General features: G+C 41.1%; 1 protein-coding gene across 1 annotated transcript in view; it reads right to left on the bottom strand.

Moving 5' to 3' along the window:
* TTLL11 (tubulin tyrosine ligase like 11) overlaps nt 1-24,060 on the bottom strand; it is a 51,370-nt gene extending 27,310 nt beyond the window's left edge. Inside the window, exons 1-6 of the mRNA XM_086624951.1 lie at nt 23,713-24,060; nt 16,954-17,050; nt 15,032-15,165; nt 6,648-7,223; nt 5,974-6,069; nt 5,324-5,442 (exon numbers count right to left, since the gene is read on the bottom strand). Of these exons, the coding sequence (XP_086481077.1) occupies nt 5,324-5,442; nt 5,974-6,069; nt 6,648-7,223; nt 15,032-15,165; nt 16,954-17,050; nt 23,713-24,060 (1,370 nt within the window). The remainder of the gene's footprint in view (nt 1-5,323; nt 5,443-5,973; nt 6,070-6,647; nt 7,224-15,031; nt 15,166-16,953; nt 17,051-23,712) is intronic.
* Nucleotides 24,061-24,837: the final 777 nt, after the last annotated feature.

Raw genomic sequence — 24,837 nt, forward strand, 5'->3', positions numbered from 1 at the left:
AACTAGCAATGAAACAGCAATACCATAATAGGTAATAAACCAAAACCACTCATTTTTGTGAGCACAATGAATTGATTGTTTTTATAACAGCCATAGATTAAATTACATTTCATTTACAAAGTGTTTCAATTCTTTCTTCTGTCAATGGCTATTTCAGTGCTGAATAAAAGTCATTATATTACTTAGGGGGCCGCACCTTCATCACTTCTAGCAAGTAAAAAGCAGATTTTATTCCATGAGCAACTCATATTTCTAATGACAAACATGTCATAATACTATGCTGTCTTTGTCAAAAGAATAAAATGCTTATTTTCTGTCTCAAAATACATCAGAAACTAAGCATGTAAATGCAAGAGATCATACCAGGACAGGGAATAAACAGCAGCAACTAAAAAATAAAGAAATCTCTTATCTCTGGATTAATTAGCTTTAATAAACTAAGGCACAAATATTTTGACAGGACAGGAAAGCAGGTCATTAGCATTGATAAGATGATATAAATGATCTTTCTAAGACATTCAGAGCAGACCTGCTCAAATGATACTCAGGGTTTGCAACTATACCACCAGTTAAATAGTTTACATCAAACATCCAGTGGAGAATATACAATATTTGCATACAAGACTGAGACTCCTTTTTGCTCCTCAAATCTAATGCAATTTTTAAAAGAATGAATTGCTAATAATTAAGCAAACACTGAAACATTTTACTACTATAAAGAGTCAAAATTAGGCACAAAAATGTAGAAGTTTGTGAAGCCTTTTGAAATGGATTTTCTGTTGGGAGTCACAACATAAACAATGATTTGCATCAGTGATTATATTAATTAAACTGTTCTTTACATAAGTAACATTGATTTACTTGAAATGTTCTTTGGTGTCATTAGACCATTCATTTAATTGTGCACATTTCCTTCAGCTGAAGTCTTCTCCCCCCTTCAGCCGGCTGCAAACAGCACCTCTGCTGCAAGTAAATCCAGAGCAAACTTGATACTGTAAAGCTTGATATAAGTTTCTTTGCAGAAACATTATGGAGTACAGTCCAATCCCTTACTTTATACTACTACATGACAAGGATTGCACTCTAAGTGGGGCGTAGCCAAGCTTCCTGACCATGCTGACCATTACAGACTTGGCTAAAAATGCATCCTGTGATCGTTTCCCAGTCTTACAAAGGGACATGTGCCACCCCTGCTCTACACGATGCTTGGAATATGTTGAGTGAAAAAAACCCTACATTTCCCCATCTTTTTTTACATCACATTTCTCACTTAAGGAGGAAAGCTCCCTCCTGACGATACAACGACCAGCTGGCTAAGCTGGTGCTGAAGGTCGTCACAAATCCAAGCCAAAAGAGCTACCAATGCTGAGAAAACGTCATCTGGAAAAACCACCACAGTAATTCTGAAATTAGTAGTGACAGATGTTCAGAACAGAAATCAAGATTACTGGCCATCACCACCCCCTGAATGCCCTCTGTAGTAATGCTAGAAGAAAGTAAGCTTTGTTTGATAATATTTCACAGATTTACAGAGAAGTTTAAAATTCCATCTTTCCAAGAAAACAGCTCAGCCACAAATGATCGTGTTTGTTCCGGCACGTCATCAGCCTGGATGATTGCAATGATCTACTCAAGCCTTAAAATCCATGAGAACAGTACTGCCACACAAACAAGCAAAGAGTTAGTATCTTCCACATTATTTTATTAAATGTTTTAATTTCTTGATTACGAGTGAAACGTGAGTTCTAAATTAAGAATGCCTAGAGAAAGAGAGGACTAGTCTAGGAACCAAAGCTAGGGGAAAAAAAGGCTCTACATTTTGGTTCCACCAAAATTTCACTAGGAAAAACAAACAAACAAAAAAAACATCATAAACTCTCTTTTTATAACCATGCATTATTAGCTGGATTTTTTTTTTAAAGAGGAGGAGCAAAAAAGTAAAACAAAACACACAACATGTAGTTGATGAGCTACTGTCTTTAATTTCAGAAAGGACTAGCCAGGCTCAGGCGGAGCCAGACACCGCTCACCCTCTGGCTTGCAGAATGGCTTGAAAACACCCGGACAACGTAACCCGCAGAGCCGCCTTCCGGTTCTCCTCGAGAGGCTCCGAGCCACTGCCATATGTCTTCACCCTGCAGAGCAGCACGTGGCTCCAAATCTCTCTATTAATAGTCACTCGTTAACTCTGCTGTCAGCCGACTTCGGCTACGATTGCGCTAACGCAGGGGATTCGGGAGCAGCAAGGGAATTAATGAAGCAAAGCAGGACGTTAACTTCGATAGGGATACCCACTGCCTTCGGATCTTGACACGTGGAATAGGTCTTCTGCATATGAGGTGCAGGAGGTTTGTCCAGCAGGTCTTGCATCACGTCGGGGAGAAGCAGGCGCTGTGCAGTATCCCACCCTACCCATCCCTCCCAAAAGCCTCACATGTGCCTGTGCCACTTTTTATCCTGTTTTAATTCCTTCTGCTCTTTCCTTTGCAGAATAACACAAAACTTTCCCAGATTTCCTCTTCTGTTGGAAAATGAGATTTTCCTCAACAATGATTAAATAAAACCAATAGCATTTGCCTGCATTTGAAGTTTTTGTTTAAACACGTTACACGCACATACCGCAGTACTTAAATAGCCAGGACAAAGTCTTGAAACCAAAAAAAGCTCAGTCACACTGTGGAACAATACCCACTAAATATATTTAAGTACGTTCATTTGAATTTGTATCACTGCTGATATTCAACGACCAGTTATTGGTGGTGTCAAGATAATTACTAGTGATTGGTGCACGTAAAGACCGGAACTGCGTTGAAAAATTCAGAGGTATGTATGGCACGACAAACTGATCTTACTCAACTTGTATTTCAATGTTATACCTCACATGAAAGGAGGGAGGAAAAGAAATAATCTAAACTCTATAAAGATGAGGAATAATTAAACTACAACAAATTCTGAGCTATTAATCTTTCCTGATAATGAAGTACTTCAGGATGACTTCTAAAACTCACTTTCATTTAGATGCTTCATTTATTTTAATCTGGGAGATAATTAGAGGGAAATCAAATCCATCTCCACAGCAGAATATTTACCTGAGATGCAGCTCAGACTTCTCAGTATTTCCCCTGTGTGTTCAAACTCAGATATGTAACGTTAAAACTTTACTTAAATTAATGTCCATTACCTAATTAGCATCAAAACTAGAGTCTGCAATGTTTGCTGCTGGTTAGCTGTCAGAATAGGAATTCTTTCAGATTTTTTTTTTCCTATTAATAGGCCAAATTTTGCTTTCCCTGCTGCCAGGTGCAATTAGACTAGCAAAAGCACTACAATGGATAGGCAAACTACTGCTTTCCATCTCCGGTCAATTATTTAGTTATTATCTTTGTCCTGCAAGCAGCGGAACGATGCCATTTCTCTGCACTTACTGGTAGGAGTGGGAGGGAAGACGGGAGCACACGTTAGAACTGGTTGAAATGCACAGACACAAGTGAGAGGAAGGACACAAAGCAAAAGCATTGCAAAACCTTCGCTAGGGAAGATAAGGCAAAAGCAACTGGTGCTCAGTTCCTTCCCTAAATGCTTTTACTTTGGTGTAAATCCCCATAGGTGATCAGAATGAAGTCCTTTACTTGAAGCTCACAGAAAGATTGTGTCTCAGGAAGTTCCACGGACAGTGCCCAGTTCAGTAAAAAGAAATTGGAAGTAGGAGTAGATCTCAGTTGAATTGGTGGGGAGCTGTCACACGTGGGTTCCTGTATATCCATGCAAAAAAGTCATCCGAATACTGCCCTTTGCAGCAAGAAGTAAGATTGACTTAAGGTGAAGACACGCAGATATTAATCAACAAGATGTTCTGTTAACCAGATTATCCTGAACAAAAGCTGCATCACTGATGAATTCTTGCTGCGAAGAGCCAATGGTTTATCTCATCACTGACCAATCGTGTCACAAATTATTTAGTACTCAGAATATATCAGAGAAAAATCCTCAGTTGAATGAGTGTTCCACACACATCAGTGCTCTCCAAGAATTTATCTGTAATTATCATTTGCCTTTTTTCCGTATCTAATATGTAGTTAATGAATGCCTGACACAACTTTAGCATTAAAAAAAAGACATGACTACATAATTACAGGTTAAAAAATAATCTTTTTTCAGCCCATGCACTGAAGTAATCTTAAGGGTGAAGGTTAAGTGCAGGCAATACGCAGTATAGATTGCTTTGCAAGACACTCTGTATACTGGCCACAGCAACCTCTATGCATGGCACTGACTCCGAAAGAATAGTTTGATCTTATAATAATATTACAATAATACAGAACTTGTAAGTATTGTCAGTCATGTCTTGTTCATGGGACTCTGTCTACAAGAGGACAGCAAGTTTGCCCTTGAAATCATTATAGAACATGAATAACATATTTAACCTTGCCGCTAAGTGCCAAGAAAAGAACAAAATCAATATTCTAGTACGGAGGCAGGCCTATAAGCAAGAATTTCTGGGAACAAAAAAAAAAAAAAAAAAAATCTGCCTTTCATGTCTCCAAGGAACTGCTTAAAACAAGGTGTTTCATCAAAAAAAAAGATATTCTTTCTCTCGGTCTGATCCCACCACAAGCATTTCTGTGCAAGCTGCTTCAGGCAGTTCCTCTCATTTCTAGATCATAGATTTAACTATGTTTATTATCACAGATCAAGGAAGCAATTCCTAAATACAATATTCATACTTTTCAGCTCCAATGGGGCAATTCATTCAGAGTAATTTGTGACTTTCAAGCAAATTAATACACAAATTTACATCTCATGATTGCTTGGAATAAAAAAGAGGCCTCCAGTAAAAGTACAAATAAATAAGCCTGAGTTACTAATTGTTTGCACCAGTTCTGAATCAAAGGTAAGATATTCCAGGGGAACTGATAAAGTCTGATTTACTATCAGTTTGTGGACCTTTTTGGTTGCTTGAGCTAGAGCATGGCTCCTTCCACACGTCTGCTGTTCCTACAAGACAGCAGCACGCGAAGCGGTCAGCGCCGCGCTGTGAGAACGCCATTTGGTGGACTTGCTGCTACTAAACAGAAAGTACCAGGAATTGTTTTTTTTTTTTTCTCTGGCCTTCCCCTGGCAGATCCACAAAGCCAACTACTTGTTTTGTACCACACCACCAATTAACATCCGACGAGCTTTTTTGAAAGAGTTAACACTGTGGATGTGAAAGGAGTGACACAGACAGTGAGGAACTCATTGTCCTGGATAAAGTAACATAATTGGGAAAAAATACTTCACTTTTATAATTATTGCAAAAACCAAAGAAAGTCACCACACTTACTGGGTATCTTTTCTCTTTTTTTTCTGAGGGTCCACTAGACGAAGAGTGTCTCTGATAACAGCTACTTTCACTTCTTCATCAACAGGGCTTGGGACATTTTCAAACACTCCAGGAGAAAGCTTTAAATTACAGAGGGATACAATTATTCAGTATAGAACTAAGGATTATTATTCCACATTTGCTCAAACTTCATGCATGTCACGTATGTTTTAAATACGCAATGACAGATTACAAAATACTTCTTACAGAATACACAAACACCTTAACATTTTCAGCATGATACTACAACAATTTTTGGAAAGTTTCTCTAGTAAACTGAAATATTAAAAAAGATTGTTGCCAATATTACCATTTATATTACGTATACAAACATGAAAAAAATTATTAGCAATCCCTTAAACGCAATTAAGTCAACTGCAGGGATGATGAATAAACTTATTTATGACAAAGATGATGGAGAGCTTTCACAATTCCAGTAAGTCATATTTCCAGTGTATAAGATTAGCAATGATTTCCAAGCAGAAAATTACAGAGAACCTTGGAGGTTTCATATTAGCAGACAGCTTTCATCTTTCAAACAAGAAAAACGTTGAGAAAACCAAACCTAAACAATTTCATTCCAGTATGACTGTCACGTTGGGAGGTCTTACCTCTTGCTCATGTTCTATTCTCATGCTGGGGTTTGCATTTACTTCGAGTAACATGGGCTTCAAGTTTTTCATCAGGAGAATGTCAAACCCCAAAATCTGTGCATAACAAGCAATATGTTACTTCCATTCTACTCATGGTGTTCTTCCAGAGAACGCAATGTCAATAATCAGGAGGAAGAAACATTTGAGGGACAAAAGAGAAATAACTGAGAAACATGCTGTACTGCTGAATAACTACTGAAACCATTTGCCTTTGATAATAATGGCTACTTTCACACTACCCCCCACCTCTAAATACTGCATCTGTTAACATGGAATCTTAGCACCTATGACAAGTGAGTCTTAAAACTGCCATCATTGTAGCTGCATCGGGATAGAAACCGGAGTGAACACTGCTACTCATGATTGATACCCGCTGAAAATTCTCCATATATGTTTATGGCAAGTAGTAACATAGGTCAGGAGACAGATTCATAAAGTAAAACTTGAGCGAGGAGAACCTGAGCTCTGAGCTCATGGAACGCATTGCCCAGGCTGCACTACTCAGTGGATGCACCACATTCAACCAGTGATCAGCAACATAACTACAGAAAGCTTTCAGAAAAGGAACTGAACATCCAGAAAATTAATCCACGCATAGAAATAGCTGCATTCTGGCAGAATTTCCAACCTACCTGGAAGCAAGTTGGTCCAGGCTTTCCTGATGGTATGTCAGACTGATAGTAAACTTTCAGTTCGGGGGTCAGTGCAATAATTGTTTTGATCACCAGTGAAATTATATCTGACCACAGCTTTTTGACATCAGCTCCTCTGGAAGACAGTCTGCACAGGATACTTGAAAAAGTCCTCTTGCTGCCAGTGTTTACACTGTCAGAATGGATGAAATTCCCACTATGGATATTCAGTGAATAGTTGGTTAAGTGCATAAAAACCTGGTGCAAATTTTTTAGGGTGGGTTCTTGATAGGGCTCTGTACAAAATCTAGAAAGTCCATCTTTGGCTATATAAATCTCTAAGGGTTCTAAAGATTTCAATAAGACATAAAGACGAATATCAAATTTCAGTTTATCGACAAGCAGTGGTTTGCAAATATATTCCTGGACCACAGCTGGCCGGCTCTGGATGCTTCCCGTCAGTCTGATGTCACTTGGGTCCTTAATGAGGTAGATTCCATCCCCCTGGCACCCTCCATCGGGTTTTACAATAAAAGTGGGCTTCCAGGATGGATCGCTGTCTTTCATCATACGAACCTAGAAGGGAAAGAATTACACTGAAAGACTGGGAAGAAGGGCTGATACTACGAAAGCCAACAAATTGCATTCATAAACAAAAATAAATAACATGATCACACCACTATAGTAGTAAACACCGTGCTAAGAAGGTAGAAGATAAACAGTGCTGACGCGCACAAAGACGAACAAAAGAGCATGAGGAGGGAGTTACTAGTGCAAATAAAAGGTCATTTTATTTAACAAGCCGTTGTATAAATGATTCCAGGAACTTCTTTTTAATGTTATATACCAATTTACAGGATGAAATGCTGTATATCTCAGGAGGTCCGTTTTATTAGTCACTAATGTATATGAAACTGCAAAGTTAAACTTTCATGTTACATCTTGAAAAACTACTGACAAGATAATCATTAACCTAAGGAAAGGCATTTATTGAGGTACAAATGCAGGCAAACAGCACTGGGAGAAGGAAAGATAAAGTAAAAATTTGGCACTGATAATACCTTTTTCCACCACTGAATACTTTTCACGATCAGATACCTTGTGTTAGTAAAAGTAGGGAATATTGAGCCATGTACAGATATTACGTAATACCACAAATTTACTAAATAAAGCATATATTTTATGCCTCAGTTACTACCTACCACTATTCTCCAAAAATCAGGTTTTTCTGATTTACACCAGAACTCCTTTCAGGCCTGGCATGCAATGACTACCTTTCTATCCAATGCAAGGTAAAGCAAATTTTATCATGATTTCAACAACTCCCCTCAGTGGCTTTGATTTGTATTAGGAAGATCTGTTCCCAGCACATGACAATTCAGATGCTTTCTTTAGATGTACCTAGTGTGAAACCAGGCAAGCACGGAAAGTTGGTGAATTTGTGGGTGTCTAGCACCAAACCAACCCCTCTGGATGAATCTACAAAGCCCTCCATGCCTGGCCTGTTGTCTCCTCGGGCGAGCAGATGTTCACTCTGTGTTCAGCCGCTCACCAGTGCGGTGCTGGTTCTGTACGAAACACAGTGCGCTCTAGTGTACGACCCTGCAAGCAGCCAACACCTACACAGCACATTGCATCTCAATATGCAAAAACGCTTAGGAAAGTCACTACACAAGATACATTTTACTTCTTTCACAGAGAAATGCTTCCACTTCTCAGATTTCTTAAAAATTACATCAAATACTCTTTACTGCTAACAAGTTAAATTAATAGAATCATTCCAGAATACATTTTTTTTCCAAAGACACACATTGACAACTGAAGTTACTATGTATGGGGTGATGGGATATGACCCACTAAAAAGGAACCAGTAGGTAAGAAATTTTGACTCGTATTAACACTTGGAGCACATGTATAAAAAGCATCAAGTCACAGAAATAGCAAGAAAAAGGAAAAAGAAAAAAAAAAAAAGGAAAGGAAAGGTTACCAAACCAGTACATTTCAGTATCAGTTTCTTTCCATTGTTTGTAGTGACTCACCATGAAAGATTTCTGTTTGTTAAAGTAAATTTTAATACTTGGTAAGAATGTCACTGGAGGACTATATGACCTATTTCTGTATTGTGTACAGCAGCGTGGACCTCAATACTTGTGTATCCAGTTCTCTCACTGCTTTGTGGACATCCACGAGCACAGTATAAACCATTATACCCGTATCTTGAGGTTTTTTGCACAGTGCCCTAGATTCTTGGGGCGTACAAGGGAAAGAGTTTACCACAAATAGAAATTATGGCAACAGTAGTACCCGTGGTTTGTCAGAACCTGTCCTACAGCATCTCAGATGTGGTCTTAGTAAGATGAAGCACAAAACTGAATTATAGAGAATTACAGGATTACAGAGAGGTGTCTGCATCCTCACACAGCAAGTGAGAAGAAAAAAAAAAGATCTAAAACTCAGATCTAGATCCAAACGTCTCAAATTCAAAAGGCAATTGAATCTGAACTTTTTCTTCAATCCCACTGTCATTTCTACACACTGACATCAGCAGCTTGATTTCTGGGGCATAAACAAGGCTTGGCACTATAACAGACAACACCTTTCTATAGAAACTGGCTTCTTGGAAGCAACAATATATATCTTTGGAGGTTTTGGCTGCATAAAGAAGTACAAATAAAAATTGAAAAACAAAACAAAAAAGAGAAATGGCTGTTTTTCTTTCCTAAAGAATCAGTTATCTTATCTGTGAGAAAATCAGATAATCCCACCTGGAACAGACTGCTAATAGCTGGCAGTCCAAAACATGATTATTGTAATAAGGTTGTTTTGGCCTTTCAACATGTTAAACCGATACAGTCATTTAGCAGGGAATGTTTGGAGGCTAATGTCATTCCCACTTGGGTACAGTGAGTCAGAATTAAACATGGCACCAATAACTACTAACTACTGGATTCAAATCTGCGTTGTTGTAAACAGCACATATTCACTCAAAACTCTCTCTCCCAAAAAAAAAAAAAATCAATATAATTAGGGAATCTTTTTATATCAGAGAAAAGAGCAATTACACCCTACAAAGCTCACATTCCCGAGAAGCAAACCTAAACTTTGCAAGCTTCAATGTATTTTATTTGAGGGGAAAAAAAATCATGAAGACAGTAACTAGGTCACTGTAAGGGCCTGACACATCTGCTGAATATCGGATCTTTCATGTTACATGCATATCTCCCACTGCCTAAATAAATTTTAGTTTATTTATTACTTGTACAGCAAAAGAAAGAACTGCAGGGATGTCTCAAATAGCAGAAGTGAAATTGAGAAAGGAAATCAGGAGGGATTTGGAGTTATCTTAGATGAATTTAAAAAACTATTGACAATATATGGCATGTTTTACAACATGTAGCAAGGAAAGAATACGAGCATGTTTAGGCCAGTGAGCTAACACATCTCAGCCTTCAATAGCTCAGGAGGAAAAATACCTGAGGTATGGGCTGACGGAGACCCGTCTGTCGCCTCTGCAAACCCCGTCGGCACCAGCGGTGCTCGCTGCTGTCAGGAGCTGTTTGGCAAGAGGAGTGTGAATGTAGTGATCCAACTGGCACACACCCAGAACAAAATGAAAACCCAAGGGAAGTGTTATTAATTAGCAACTGGCTTGGAGGTCAAGGACTGAGCAACCAGTGGAAAATGAACTGCAGCATTACCCACTTGGGCAGCCCTGTAAGTTCATGGTAAAGCAAGGTGACCCCAGCCAGGAAGCCTCTGCAGCTCCCCGAGCTCTGTCGCTGTTCTCTGCGTGTAGATAAAGCCCCTACGGGTGTAAACAGAGTAGCACTGCATTCACAAATATTTAGGAGGAAAGAAATCGTTAGAGCACAAATTGTAATTTATCAAAATGCAACTATAAAATCCAGGTTTCAATGAATGGATGCTGAAGGACTGTAGCTCATGAAACTCCTAACAGCACTGTCACAGGGAGCCCTAACAAAGCATACAGCTAAAGAAAACGCAGGCTAACACCTTTATCAGCTACTCATGGGATTCAGAAGAATAAAGCACTTAAAATCTCTTCTTTTCAAACCGGAGGGAGGTCCCACTCTTTTTGTGCAGTCACACGTTTTACGGCACCAGCCCCGCAGCTGCCGTTCTCTCCGTTCCACCAGCGACGTGCTGAACCAAGCTGGTGCTCTGGTTTCACGCAGGCCGGCCGCGCACCAGCAACAACTGCAGATTGACTTTAAGATGCCTGAGGACACAAGCTGACAAAGAAAAAACAATCGATTGCCACCATCAGCCCTGGCACTGCAGAATGAAAGAGAAAAAACTAGAACTCGGGAAAAGGCTGAGCATCGGTCGGATCCTCATGGTTTTCAAACACCCTCTGCTGTGACATCAGGCTGCTGACCCGGACGGGAGGCACAGCTCCACTAGCAGCAACGTTCCAAGGCCTGAAGGACTTCTGGCTCCATCCTATCCAGTCACCTATTTCATTGAGAGTCACACTGCTAAGAGCTTTCCTACTAACTACAGCACAAATTCAAGATTAATTATTTAGAGTAGGATTTTTCTCATGGACAAGTGTCACACTAATGCAATGAAAGATCCTGCTTCAGAACAGGTCACTTTGAGGGATAAAACACCACAACGGAGATCAGGCTTACATAAATGGCACGTGGATAAATAGGTCCAAGTAGATCAGCAGGCCTAGATGGGCAAAGAAGAAAAGCAGGATTTATGCCCGAGTCTTTTTATTGCTAAAGAATAATCTTCCCCTGACATGACATTACTCTGCATAGTAGAGGAGTCTCTCTGGTTCACACGTTGTTAAAGTCAGCATCCCAGAAAGATAATTGGTTAAACTTAAACCTCCACGACTAAACGTACCCTACTATGACTCCAGATGCACGTATGAAGTGCCAATCACGGTCTACTAGGGCAGAAAGTAATAAAGAACCTCCATGAAACCAGCCAGGGCAATCTGCCTCTCGTTCCCACGTCTGTTGTTCGTGCCTCAGGCTACTTCTGCTCTGCTACAGCAGCACCTTTTCAAAAGAGAAAGGTTTCTGGAGACTATTGTTAAAGATGCAACAGCAACCTGCTTTTGAAGTCTTGCATTTTAGCAATCATTGGTCTCATAGATCTCACATATAACTTCTTCCATTTTGCTGGAAAGGAAATAATGTTCTCCATCATTTTCAGTACCATCAAAATTTCCACATGGCAGATGAAGATAAGACCGTGTGGAAAGGGGGAACAGTAATCCAGAGTCAGTCTGGTTTTCAGTAGCTTGACTGTCTTGAAGAAAGCAGATAGTTTCTTGATCTTCAAGGAAATTCCTGACAGTCGTCTTCAAATTCTCCACAATCCCCTCAACTATATACTTTCCATTTCTCATTACAAGGAGGCTTGTCTAGACTTAGAAAAGTGAGTCATGTAGTCATGTCATTAGTTCATATGAAATGAGATACTTCTGTGTACTTAGTTTGACAGAGGAAATTATCTTTAAAAACATGTTGACCATTTACAGCCAACAGCAAGAGGAGAGTATGATGTCTAATGGTCTAAAAATCTGATCCAGTTGCAGGTTTGCCTTTCATGAGGAAATAAATAAACAGTGTTCCGAAAAAAAATATATCTAATGGGCTATAACATTAGACAGCACAGAGACTAGAATATTTATGTCTATGCCTAAGAGGTATCCAAAAGCTGAAAACCTGATTAAACCACCAAGAATATGCTGTGCTAGAAATTAGACTGTCCAAATTAGATTCTTATTAAAAATTAATCATACTAGGCCTATTCATCATCCTCACAGACAACACAAAGGCGGCAGTATGAGAGCAATCAAGGCCCTGGTTCGAATCTCAGGCTAGTTACTTTTCAGAAACTGGAATTTCCTAATAGAAATAAGTTCTTATCACACAGATTCCAACAGATTCTTTGCTGTTAGTGAAGGGGTGATGACTGGTAGCACTTGAGAGATTTGCTTATCTATAACTCATCTTCTGTTATGGTAACATGCTAGTACAGAATGTTTTAGAAGGCAAAAAACAGGTGAATATTGGAAACAGCTAAACATATATTTACTTAGTAAAATTAACTTTTAAGCCCTTGTTAAAAATACCTATTACCATTTCACTCTAACACAAATGACACTAGGGGAACTACCATTTGGTTGGTATTCCCCAACATGAAGCTCATCTCCAACAAACTTCAGAGTGTAGCTCTCCCTTTGATTACTGGCTACTTAATATTAGATTAGCTGCAGTGTTTTCTACCTGGATTAAGGGATGGGGGAAAGTGGGGAAAGCTGACAGGATTTGATTTAGTTATCTATACAAACGTATGATAAAAGTTCACAGTCATATCTACAGAACTGAGGCATAGTAAGAACATCTGAAAGAGAAATTGTTTTGAAATGTTGTAGTGCTTCAGGAGGAGGCAGAGAGATTGAAATTCTCAAGGAGTTTCTTCTTTTAGTAATTTCTATTACAGGCAAAATCTCCTAGGTGTTAATTTCTCAGTCCAGCCCTTTGCAACAAAATCCTGTACTACAAATGGCACCAAAGCATCTTCTCATGTCTGACCTACACCTACACTGACACAGAATTTGTAACCTTTGGCCATTAACTATGTCCTAAAGGACTTGAACACCAATAACAGTGAAGGTACAGCAAGACGAGTTTCAGCACGATTCATCTAGAGCCACATACTCAGCAGCTGCAGCCCATGACAATACAGCTTTACTTCCAGAAGCACCAGAGATGGCTAAATCCTCTTTTGCTCAGACAAATGTACACATTTATTCACATATTCAAGTGTATCCCAGTTCCTATAGGGGTATATCTAACATACAGGCACCACACATGCTGTATTCTACCTGTTTGTGAATAAGGTGGAAATTCAGTCTCAGAGAGCTGCAGCATTACGGTCCCTTGGTTGCAAACCACGTATGAACAAATAAATAACAGAAAAGACTGGAGACCTCCTACTGAGAACTCAGGAAACTGCAAGTGAAAAGCGTTCGGAACCCTTTATGGTTCACCGCGGATTTGGAGCTTTTTGGTTTGTATTTTCTCTTGTTTTGGAGGGTTTGCATTACAAACTTGTGTTAAGGAGAACATAAACTCTTACAATATAAAATATAATGTTTGATAACAAGAGCTATGCTTTTCTCAAACACAGATGGAAGAACATATGCAAACGAAACTCCTAGCAGCGTGTTACCGGACATCTGTTATTCTTGGAACGAAAACTGAATCGTTTCCACTCCAGTAACCGTTCAACCAGAGAAAAGTATTTATTTGCAGTGCCACCTGCTGACAGCGTGCGGGTCTGTGCGTGTAACCCGATGTGCAGACCACCCCGGTACGTGCTGCTCCGTTAACCAGAGCCTGGTAACCGAGACAGGCACCATCCCAGCGGAGTCACCGCTCCAGCCCCAGCACACCATCCCGAAAGTTTACTTCCAAGTTACTTGCACTTATCTACCTGTCGTAGCTAAAGCGATTGGGTAATTTACACTCGTTGTACAAATTGGTCTTAGATCTACAGCAATAAAGCTGAAGTACTACTGCAATTTTATCCATTTTTTACTGTTACTAGCAGTGTCATGGCAGCGACCCAGCACACTTGAAGAAATATGTTCATGGATTTAATTGGATTGTGGATACAGTAATTATCTAAAAAGTAACACGCAGTACAGAAGTCTATTAACTTTTCCCAGCAGATGATACTGCAGAATCCAAGAATGCACTGGGCCAGTCAGGGTTAAAACACGCACATGCAGTGTTTTTAAAAAGATTTGTAATAACAGAACCAAACACCAACAGAGCGCATCACTTATTTTTTTTCCTCCTAAAAAAGCTGAAAAAGAACAGCATTTTATTACATTCTGAATATTTAAACAAAGCAATAGTCTGACAAGAGATTCCAACAAACAATTATTCAGGAAGATGTAAGCATATTTAACAATATGTTAAAAAAATGGTTTTTTGAAGGATTTGGATAGAACAGGCAGGACGGACGAAAAAGACTTCAGTCACAATGAACATGGAGAAGCACCACACTCCACACACTTCTGCACTGGAACTTCCTCAGCCCTTCTAAACTCGGCAGAATACGCAGGGAAAGGGCTTCTGGTTCTACCATGTTTAATTTTCAGGCATCTCTTCTGGCCTTGCAGAGAAGTGTAATTGTTTTTAAGTTTATTCTAGAACATAACAAAAGCATTTCATCCAGACTATGCCTGATCTCAGGCAAATTGGAAAAGATGTCATCCACAGCACCCAAGCGTGATTTTAAATAATCTGGGTGGGTATGAAAAACTAAAGAATGACATGGCAACAATATCCAAGAAGTTACACTATTCTGAGAGTAAAGTAATCTACCTCATCCACGAAGAGGGGAAATTCTTCTGGCAGAATCCAGGATCGAGGATAGAAGTTATATTCGAGAGGAAACAGATCTTGCATTGTTCGCACTGCCCGACTCAGTGTAATTTTACGTACCATCTCCGTCATGCCTGGGAAAATAACAGACAGTGTCTAAAAGTGATGAATCCGCACTAAAGTCTCATCCTACAAGTAAATTGTTACATCATTACTCATCCTATTGGTAGGCACTCTAGTCATTGCTTTCAAAAAAGCTGAAAATATTTTATAATTTAAAATTTGACAAAATATTTGTAGCATTCCCCTGCCATATTTCATATCGTATGCATTATTGTATCATATTAGAAAAAAAAAAATCATCAAAAACATAGCTCAGAATAACAGATGGAAAGCTTCAGTCAAACAGCAACTACTGTCTTTGCCATAACCCAGATTTATTGCCCCAGCCTGCCATTGTTCCAGGAATAGGTAAAAATGTCATTTAAATATAATCAACCGCTTCGTGTTTACTTTGCATTCATACAAGTAACTATGTCAGAAAGAACAGGTGATTTTGTGAGCAGCCAAATTTAGCTGCTTTCCTGCAGCTTTGAATTTCATGCTTGGATCGTGTCAAGTCCAGACCCGTGAGAGCTCCAGTAGAAGCTTCTCTCAAGGTTGGGGCATTCAGGGTTACTCTTGTGTTGTTTCATGCTTTCAGATATTACATCTTACAAGGTTCATGCTGCAGCTTCTTTCTCAGTGACATCATCATCTGTGGGCTTCTGTCCTACATGGTCAGCAAATTTCCACAAAACCTACAGGAAGGCAGCAGTCTGTGACTGCTAGCCTCTGTCGAGTGCGGTTGATTTTGTCCAGGAGGTTCCAAAGGTAGAAGAAAGACAGAAAGTGCATTTGCTGAAGTCTTATTTCCATCAGGAACATGGCTAAAAAGCTATTTTTATGCAAAAGTTTCTACGTCTTCCTGAGGACAAATCTTTTCAGATTTTTTGAATCTCTCACAAGTAGCTAAGAAAAGCATCAAGATATCTTCTTCAAGAGAAAGAATTTAGTAAAACCCAGCAACAAGTTAGCACAACGATCCTGGAAATCATGTCTAGTTCTGAAGGACTCTGGTTTTGACTACTGTGCAGGCCACTTGCTTACCACGTAGGAGCCAGAACACAGAGAAGGTAATATTCATCTAACACAGATCTAAACCACCAGAAAACCACACCATCCAATACCTGAACATGAACTTCCCACAGACAGGAGAAAGTCAGGGTAAATAAAGCATAAAGTTTGATATCTGAGGGTTCTTATTCTCACAGCAATAAATCTGAAGTAAAGGGCTTATCTAAGTCAATACCTAAGCTCTTCGCTCTTATTTAGAGAGATCTCAACAGGGATTAAACAAGAAAAAAGGGAGCTTAAAAAAAGTAGAAGAGTCATCATAAGATGAGGGCTGACACAAACTCTTCGATATTAAAAAAATCCATTTGAGGAACTCGGCTTTGAGCATCTCCCTGAGATAGGCCAGAGCACGAAGTAAAACAGATTCTTTCCACTTTGAATCAAAACCAAATCCAAAGATACAGCACTGTTATCAATGCTAGATAACATACAATAATTGCACACTTCACTTAAATTACAGCCTAACACTCTCATTTTTCCTAAATTCATACACATGAAGTATTCTTTTCATCAAAAAGACTTTCTCTCCAAAACAAATTTCAGTTCAGAAATGGTTTGAGACATCATTCTGATATTCTTACCCTCCCAAGCAGAAATCACCTACCAAACTCAATAATAATTAGCTAAGAACACTACCAGCTGATTAGGCAGATTATTCAGATTAAAAAACAGCATCCACAAAAACAGTTTTAAAAACAATCATAGTTTTAAGGCATTTGTTTAAACTAGAAACAGCAGTAAGGTACCTGGAAACTTGTTGACTTGACCTGAGAATATATCATTATCATGGAACGATACCCCATGCCAATAGATATCGCACGGCAAGCGTCTGCCAAAAGGAAACTGGAAAAGAGAGAGGAGACAAGTTTTGAAGCAAACTGGCAATGCCCATTCATTCCTTACCTTTCTCAACGCTCGCATTAAGCACAAACCATTCAAGAACAGACTTCTGACTGTCAAAAGAAAACACGCTCTATGTTTTGGTTACAAAACTAAGAATGTTTTGATCAGTTCGAGACATAAAGTTCAAGATGTTGACAAACCGTGAAAGGTTTCTAGAAACAAAACCCAAATGACTGAGAGGCATGATCTGCACCGAGAACCTCTGAGCTTGTTATCAACCACAATTAAGGCATGACTCATTTGTAATTTAAAATACTATTACAGGGAATAAAATTTCATTAAGCAGCACTTAATTCCGGCACATGAAGGCACAGCAACAGCAAGTGCTACAGCTGGGAAGTAAACAAACTCCAACAACACGGTGGGTTTCCCCCCTCCCAGTTTAAGGGGTGATAAGTAACCATCAAGGGAAAAAAGCACTGGAGGTCACGGAGGAATTGTCACTACTGACAGTCACTAAATCAACTCCTAATCTTAAAAAGTTCATCATTTAATGCTGAGTCCCATGCCCTGTATTTGTGCTTCCCCGTGCAGCTTGGCAACCCAAATCCGGTGGCCCTTCGCCCCCAACCGCGTGGCATCTCCATGTGCTCCCAGTCTCCCACAAGCACAAACTGTTTCTGCTCCCTCGTACTTTATTTCAGGGAATACATGTAGTTATACCATTGTAAATTAATAGTAAGTTGTAAGTGCAAAGCACTGGCCGAGCAAGCCGATTTACACCAGTGTCCAAGCTGCAATAAACTGAAAATGCATATTCAAAGCAAGATATTTAAGTGACAAAATACATATAACTGAATATATAAAAATGAATAATATAGTTAATTTATACAGTATTAATTCCTTTCTGGTACTAACAGCCTGTATGTAAAAGAAAAGCTTACAATTTAATTAATCATTTGTTGAATGTATATATTTCAACTTTTAAGGACTAAGGCAATTATTTCAACAATATTAAGTATTCCAGCAACTTAATAGCTGCTTTTCCCATTCACACAAGATTTCACCATAAACTTGAAAACTGTATAGTTTGTTTTCTATTATCAAAAAGATCAGCCTTTTTTCAAGCAGTCTGAAGAGCTCTGAAACAGCGCTGCCAATCACTGATAGGAACAGTTTCTAATAGTAGTAAAGTGGTTTTTTAAAAAAAAAAAAAAACACTTACCAGCAGTAAGAATAAACGCCCATGAATTAGCAGTATCAACAATCCAAAGCAAAAAAATTACTGTTAAAAATCAAACATTTGTATAATAATAAATAATTTGTTTTGTGTAAAAAAGGTACTCTCATTTTCTACATTTGTTCTCCTTTATCAATCCAAAAAAAAATTTTATCTGCAATTCACACCAATGCCATTAATTAAATACCATATGGAACACGTTCACGGGAATCTCTTCTATTATTAGGTTACATCTTTTTCAAATAAATACGCTATATTTCTGACCACAGCATTTTTAGGCCACACTTGTATGAAATATCTACCACCCACATCACCCAATGACTTCAGTACCACTTACTCACTGAAAGAACCACAGTATTTTGCAGAAACTACTTGTTCTTTACTCCAAATGTAATTTTTCTTGCTTTAAAATATTTCTTTAAGTGCTGGAATTAGTTTTTTTCAATGTGACAGAAAAAAAGAATCTCATAAAGCTTTTGAGTGAATTACTTTATTTGCTACTTTAATTAAAATTTCAGTTTCCTCAGTAAATAGCCTTGAAAAATTAATTTAAAATGCTAATTGAGCAATGCATCCTTTCTCTGTTTCCTTATTCACAGGCATGAGGTACCAAATTTAACAGAGCCAGTGGATTCTTCACTTATTTCATTATTATTCAGCCTGCAAAATCTGGTTTTGTACAAGTGAAAATTAATTCTGTTAGGCTCTGGAAGACAATCAGTGGCCTTAACCTCTCTCCACAGGTATATCCAGAATACAGATGCAGTATTAGGTCTCAGAGCACCATTCCCACTAAAACTTGAACAATTTCTTTATTTATTAAATGAAACTGAAATGAAAGGAATGAAATTTGCATTTATATAACACCTTTCATCTACAGAGGATATCAAAGGACTTTACAAACAGTGCACAGAAATCATTTCACAACAGATGAAGAGTGAGCACCTCCGGACTGGAAAATGGAAGCACTGCGTCCCACATCAGCGATTCAGGGAGCACAGCAACTTCCCTACCCCTGACAACTCAAGATTATTTGGATTTATCCAACAACAGGATCAAACTCACCTCCCGAATGAGCTGGGAAGGATTCTTTATCATCTGCACTATACTTATCATAAGAATAATGTTTGGAAAAGAACAAACAAGTTGGATTCTTTGGCTCCCTCTGGCAGTGCCAGGCAGGTATAAATCAACCTTATCGTGGCAGAGCAGCCTTTCCACCACCTCCCCAGCTCCTGGTGCAGGGGACTAGCTAAAAAAAAATAAAAGATGGATGCTTGAAGCCGACCTCTGTTCTCATTAACTCTCCTGCCTACAGGTACCTGGTCCCAGCTGGAATAGCCCCTCATCTGCACTAACGCGGAGCAAAGCCGAGGTGCTCCCAGCCCGGGGACTGGGGGTGCTCCCAGCCTGGGGGCACAGAGGTTGTAAGCACAACTGGAGCCATCCTTGCTGTTCCGTGCCCGTCCTGCACAGAAAAAGCCAGAGTCTGGCCCTAGGACCAGTCACTGCAAACAACTTTCAGGTTGCAATCAATTCACAAACTCTTGGAAGAATTTATTTTCAATCTTTTTTTTTTACCAGAGTTGAGGGGCACTTGTAAGAACAGAAAAAAAAAAAAAAAAAAACAACAAAAAAACACAACAACAACCACCAGGAGCCACAGAGAGAACAGAATTGCCTTCCCAACTTTGACACTACTAATAATCAATCACAGTCAAATTGGTCTGACAGGTCATTTCTACCTTTTGATTGGAAGGGAATAGTTTAAATTGTCTCACGGGTCACATCAGTCTGTTCCACCACATTTAATGACAAGTTAAATGACTCTTGTCTTCTACTCAGCTTCTCCCAGCGTAAAATTTCAAACTATTTCTACGCCTCCATGCAGCTACTGAACAGCAAGACAAATGAAATGCTTAATGCTGGGATATTTGATGCCCAAGACATCTGCTTCTTCCATTTTCCTGGTAATTGAAAGCTAGCCAAAGAAATAATTTATTAAGTGACAAATAAACTCAGGATGCAAGCGCAATTTGTGCCCATTATTTCATTTGGCGTATCATGTTCATTTAAAAAATGTGACACACTAAATCAGATAGTCCAATCTGGAGATGGGAGTAATTGCTTCACTGGCACGCACATTAAAATTCTGCAATGCTTTTTAAAAGGTCCACGCCGTGCATTACCCCAGACTGGGCTATCATGGTTGATCATTTAATTTACTCAAAAAAAAAGAGTTTTTTTCTGTCTTTTGCTTCCAATAACAGAATCTCAATAGTCAAATTGCTCTCTCTTGAACTCTTTCACCTCTTCCTCATGTATCAGTGCCATAGAATAAACTGCTCAACAATGTTTAGTCATGTTTAGAGTTATTACTCCTTTTTTTTTCTTATAGCGGCATTTACCATATGTTAATTTACTAAAATTAACTACTACCATGTGGATAACTCTTTAATCACACAGTGCATTATGTCTTACTCCTACAAATTATCAGGGAGGATATTGCAATAATAGATTTTTACTGAAACAAAGCTCTTCCAGCAATTCAGGGTAACTACAGCAAGGAGATTTCAGAACGTACAACTTGAAACAAAAACCAAACGCCTGTGTGACACTGCAGTAATGCTATTCATCAGACAGAAAAAGCTATCGATGAAAAGAAGTCCACTTTGAAAAGCCTATTATAATGTCTCCTGCCCAACAAAATATTCAAGCCAACACATGCAGCAGGAAAAACAAAAACAAAACAAAAGCAGCAATGGGAAAAAATTTAAAGGAAGTGGTGAGAGAGAAGAAGGATCAAATATACTGAATCAAAGTCCAAGATGCGATCACCTTGAAGTGTTATACAACGGACAACAGTATAACACCAGCCCCTAAAACATCAGCATTTAAATATATGCTTTTCATTAATACTTCTAAATTTTTTTTTTTTTATATTATTTTTACGAAACCTGCAAGAAACGACATCTGTGTTCCCTCTGCTGGTCCACAGTGAAACTATTTCCAAGGCTTTGTGGCAGCAATGAAAGTTGTTTAACAGAATACTTTAGTGCTGTTTTTCTAAACATTTGAAAGGGAGAGCTTCAAAATTATATGCAACTTGAATAAAAAGAGTTTTCCTTGGATTTCTCTTCTTAATGTTGTTTATTTTGCTCTTCAAATCTAGACAAGACCTTGCCTACTGATTCCCTGTGTCTACTGAAGTCTGCGAGCTTGAAGTCAACAGTTTGTCTCGCTCCCATCCTAGAGGACTTCCACCTTCCTATTTTCCACAATATAAACAGTACTAGTTAAGAGTCACAGCTAATAGTGGTTCCCCTTTCATTACTCTCTTCACCTTCAGGGCAGGGTGGGTGGGTGGGTGGGTGGGAAGGAAATAAAGAAAGAAAACAAAAGAAAAAACAGAGAACTGATTTGACACACATACGTTGACACAAGAAAATACTTTCTTGACAAAAGGTAACATCACGTTCATACTTCTTAACCTATTCATAAACTGAAAAACATACAGAACTACATGACAGGGACTTGTTTAAAGGGAATGAACTACCAGCCACCTAGATGGTACAGTCGAGCATCACAAAATTCCATATTAGGTCTCTCTATTAAGAGCGCAAAGTGGCCAGAAGAGGAAGCAACAGACTAAATGAAAAATATTGACTGAACTAATGGATGGAGGAGAAAGGATATTGAGGGAGACAGCAAACAAAGAAAGATGAAGTAAAGGCAAAAGTGCTTGCTGTTGGGGGCTGCAGAGCAGGAAGGCGAATGCTGATTAATACCATGCAGATATTTAAGAGAGGAAGAAAAGCATGTGAAACAAGTCAGTCTGTAGGACAGAATACCAAGTGCAAGACAGATAATGCAAAACGGTAAAATCTCAGGAAACAGAAAAGACGAAATTAACCAGTAAGTATGGCTCATTACCTACATGATCTGGGAGGCTAATTTCAATCAGTAATTCAGAAAGACCCACTGGAATGGCACTGGGCACTCTGAACATAAAACTTCACACTTAATTTCTTCGTTCTTATGGTTAAGTCCCCCTTGCTCTGTATGTCTTCGAGTAAAACATGGAGCAAGGCTGCTGACAGACACTCCACAGGTGCACTGAGGGGTAAGAGGAGCACATCTAAGAGGCTTTCATTTCATGTCTGGTGTCCCGTTACTACATTGCTGTAAGAGCAAGAGTTGAGAACTGGAGCATTTGTACAATGAGACTTTGAAATTCTCCCACTGGATTTAAATAACAAAAGTCTCGAAATAAAAGAAACAGTTCATCCTCAAGTTTTATCCTTCCACTTTATGTTCCCTCCAGTTTCCCTCTTCCAAATGGGTTACAAGTGCCCTCTTTCTTACAGCTCTTTCAAAAAGCTCCTGGAAGTCATCTCAACACCTTTAAAGCTATTTATAAAGTTACTGTGGAAAGAAAATCTTTAGAATTCGAAAACAATTCAGCATCTATAATAAGACACATATTAGAACTCTCTTCAGAATTTAAATAAGGAGTTCCAAAGCATCGGTTTTGTTCCAGCTCCCACACTGTCATGTCTCCAGTTCAGTACCGACAGGCAGACACTGATCTCTTCACACAGCACAGAGAAAACATATGACTCAAGCTGCAGGGGAAAAAAAAAAAAAGCCCTACCTTCTCTACACAGAACAGTTTGGAAGGGTAAAGCCTGTTACATGTGCTTTATTAGGCAGTTTAATATTATTTCCTTCACACACAATGCTCCCTGACACGCTTTCAAGATAATCTGTGACACAGAGGCTTTACCGTCGGATCAGCAGCTGATCTATCAGATCACGCTTTCCTGTCCACTCTCACGAGCCTTATTCCACGTACCCAAACTACGAGGGAAGGGTGAAAAAAACAAAATGCAAATTGACACAACACGCCACGCATTTCTACATAGGGGTAGGCTCTTTCTCGCCCTTTCCAGTAAGCAGTTTAAGCTTTGAAGCATAATATCCGATTATCCCTATTTTGGCTTGCGTAACTGCCGATAGCACTCTCGGTCCTCAATCAAACCATCTCCAGCCTTGACATCCAATTAGGAGTAACCCCGGCGCCGGGATGACACGGGCGGGATGAGCCCCTGGCTACAGAAGCCTGCTGTGGCGCTGGTCCAGGGAGGCGGGGGGGGTAGGAGGAGGAGGGCGAAACGCTTCGCCAGGGGCAGACCCCAAGACAACAGAGGGGGGTTCCCCAGCACCGCTGGCGGAACGGCGGGGGGAGCGGAGGAAAGGGCTAGAGCCGGGGCCACCGCTAGGCCGGGCCGGGGCCCTGCCGCAGCCGGGGGCGGGCGGGGATGGGGAAGAAGGCCCCGGGCAGAATCCCAGGAGCCTCCTGCGGGCCAGGCTCGAGGGGACGGGGGCTGCTGATCGCCCCGCGGGCCAGGCGGGCGCTCACCTCCCTCCAGCGGAGCTGCCGCAGGCTGATCTTCAGCGCCTCCAGCGAGGTCTTGGCCTTGGAGCTGTCCACCGTGACGCGGGGCCGCCGAGCGGCGCGGCCCCCCTCCTCCCCGCCGCGCCGGCCCGGGGCCCGCCGCCCCCTGCCCCGCGCCGCCCGCTCGGGCGGGCCCGCACCGCAGCGGACCCGCTCCCGGCCGGCCGCGGCGGGCAGCGCCCCTGCCCCCGGCGGCGCCCCGGCGGGCTGGCCGTCCTGCGGCTCCTCGGCGGGCAGGGCCGGGGAGCCGGGCGGCTCCTCCGCTTCCCGGGCCGGGGCGCAGCCCTGCGGCGGGGCCCCGGCCGGCTCCATCCCGCGCCGCTCCGGCTCCGGCTGGGCCCGGCCGCCGCCCCCGCTGCCCGCCCGTTGCCATGAGAGCGGAGCGGCGGACGGGGCGCGCGAGGGGCCAATCGCCGCGAGGCGGTGACCCCTCTCGCTCCGCCCCGCCGGAAATGACGTACTGTGGCCGCATCGGCCATCTTGGGAGCGGGCACGGCTGCCGGCCTCTTCCGGGGAGGCCATTTCGGAAAGGAACGGGGCGGGGCGGGGCGGGGCGGCCATCTTGGAAGCGGGCGGCGCCGGGCGGGAAATCACCTTCACAGGTGGCGGCCGCCCCGCCGCGGCGGGCAGCGCCTCAGGTCGGTGGGTCTGGCAGCCCTTGGCTTTGCCACCGAAACCGCTGCCTGCGTGGCTTGAAATTAAACCCAGTATTGCGTAGGGGAGCGATTGATGGCCACAGGAGGCAGAGGAGCCCGGTGCCGTTACTCCGAGGCAAAGCTCTGCCTCAGGCTGGCACCGCGCCTCAGGCTCCTCACCCTTGTCCGGCAGTGATCGACTCGCTGTCCTGGGCTAATGCCCACTGCACGGTTTGGTTATTTCTGTACTTTCTGGAATGACTTTTAAAGCCGCCTGGAATGCCCCCGCCAGGTGTGCAGCTGGCGGAGCGGCCCTGAGGGGAAGCGCAGGGCGTGTTGGCCGGAGGGCCCCTCAGCCCGAACCCCTCCGGGCTGGAAACGCCTCCCTGGGCAGGTGTTCCCACCGTGTTGCTACAGTCACTTTAACCTCCGGACTTCAAACGCGCTGCGACGC

The sequence above is a fragment of the Tauraco erythrolophus genome, chromosome 22 (assembly GCF_009769465.1).
Source record: "Tauraco erythrolophus isolate bTauEry1 chromosome 22, bTauEry1.pri, whole genome shotgun sequence".
Classification (NCBI taxonomy): Eukaryota; Metazoa; Chordata; class Aves; order Musophagiformes; family Musophagidae; genus Tauraco; species Tauraco erythrolophus.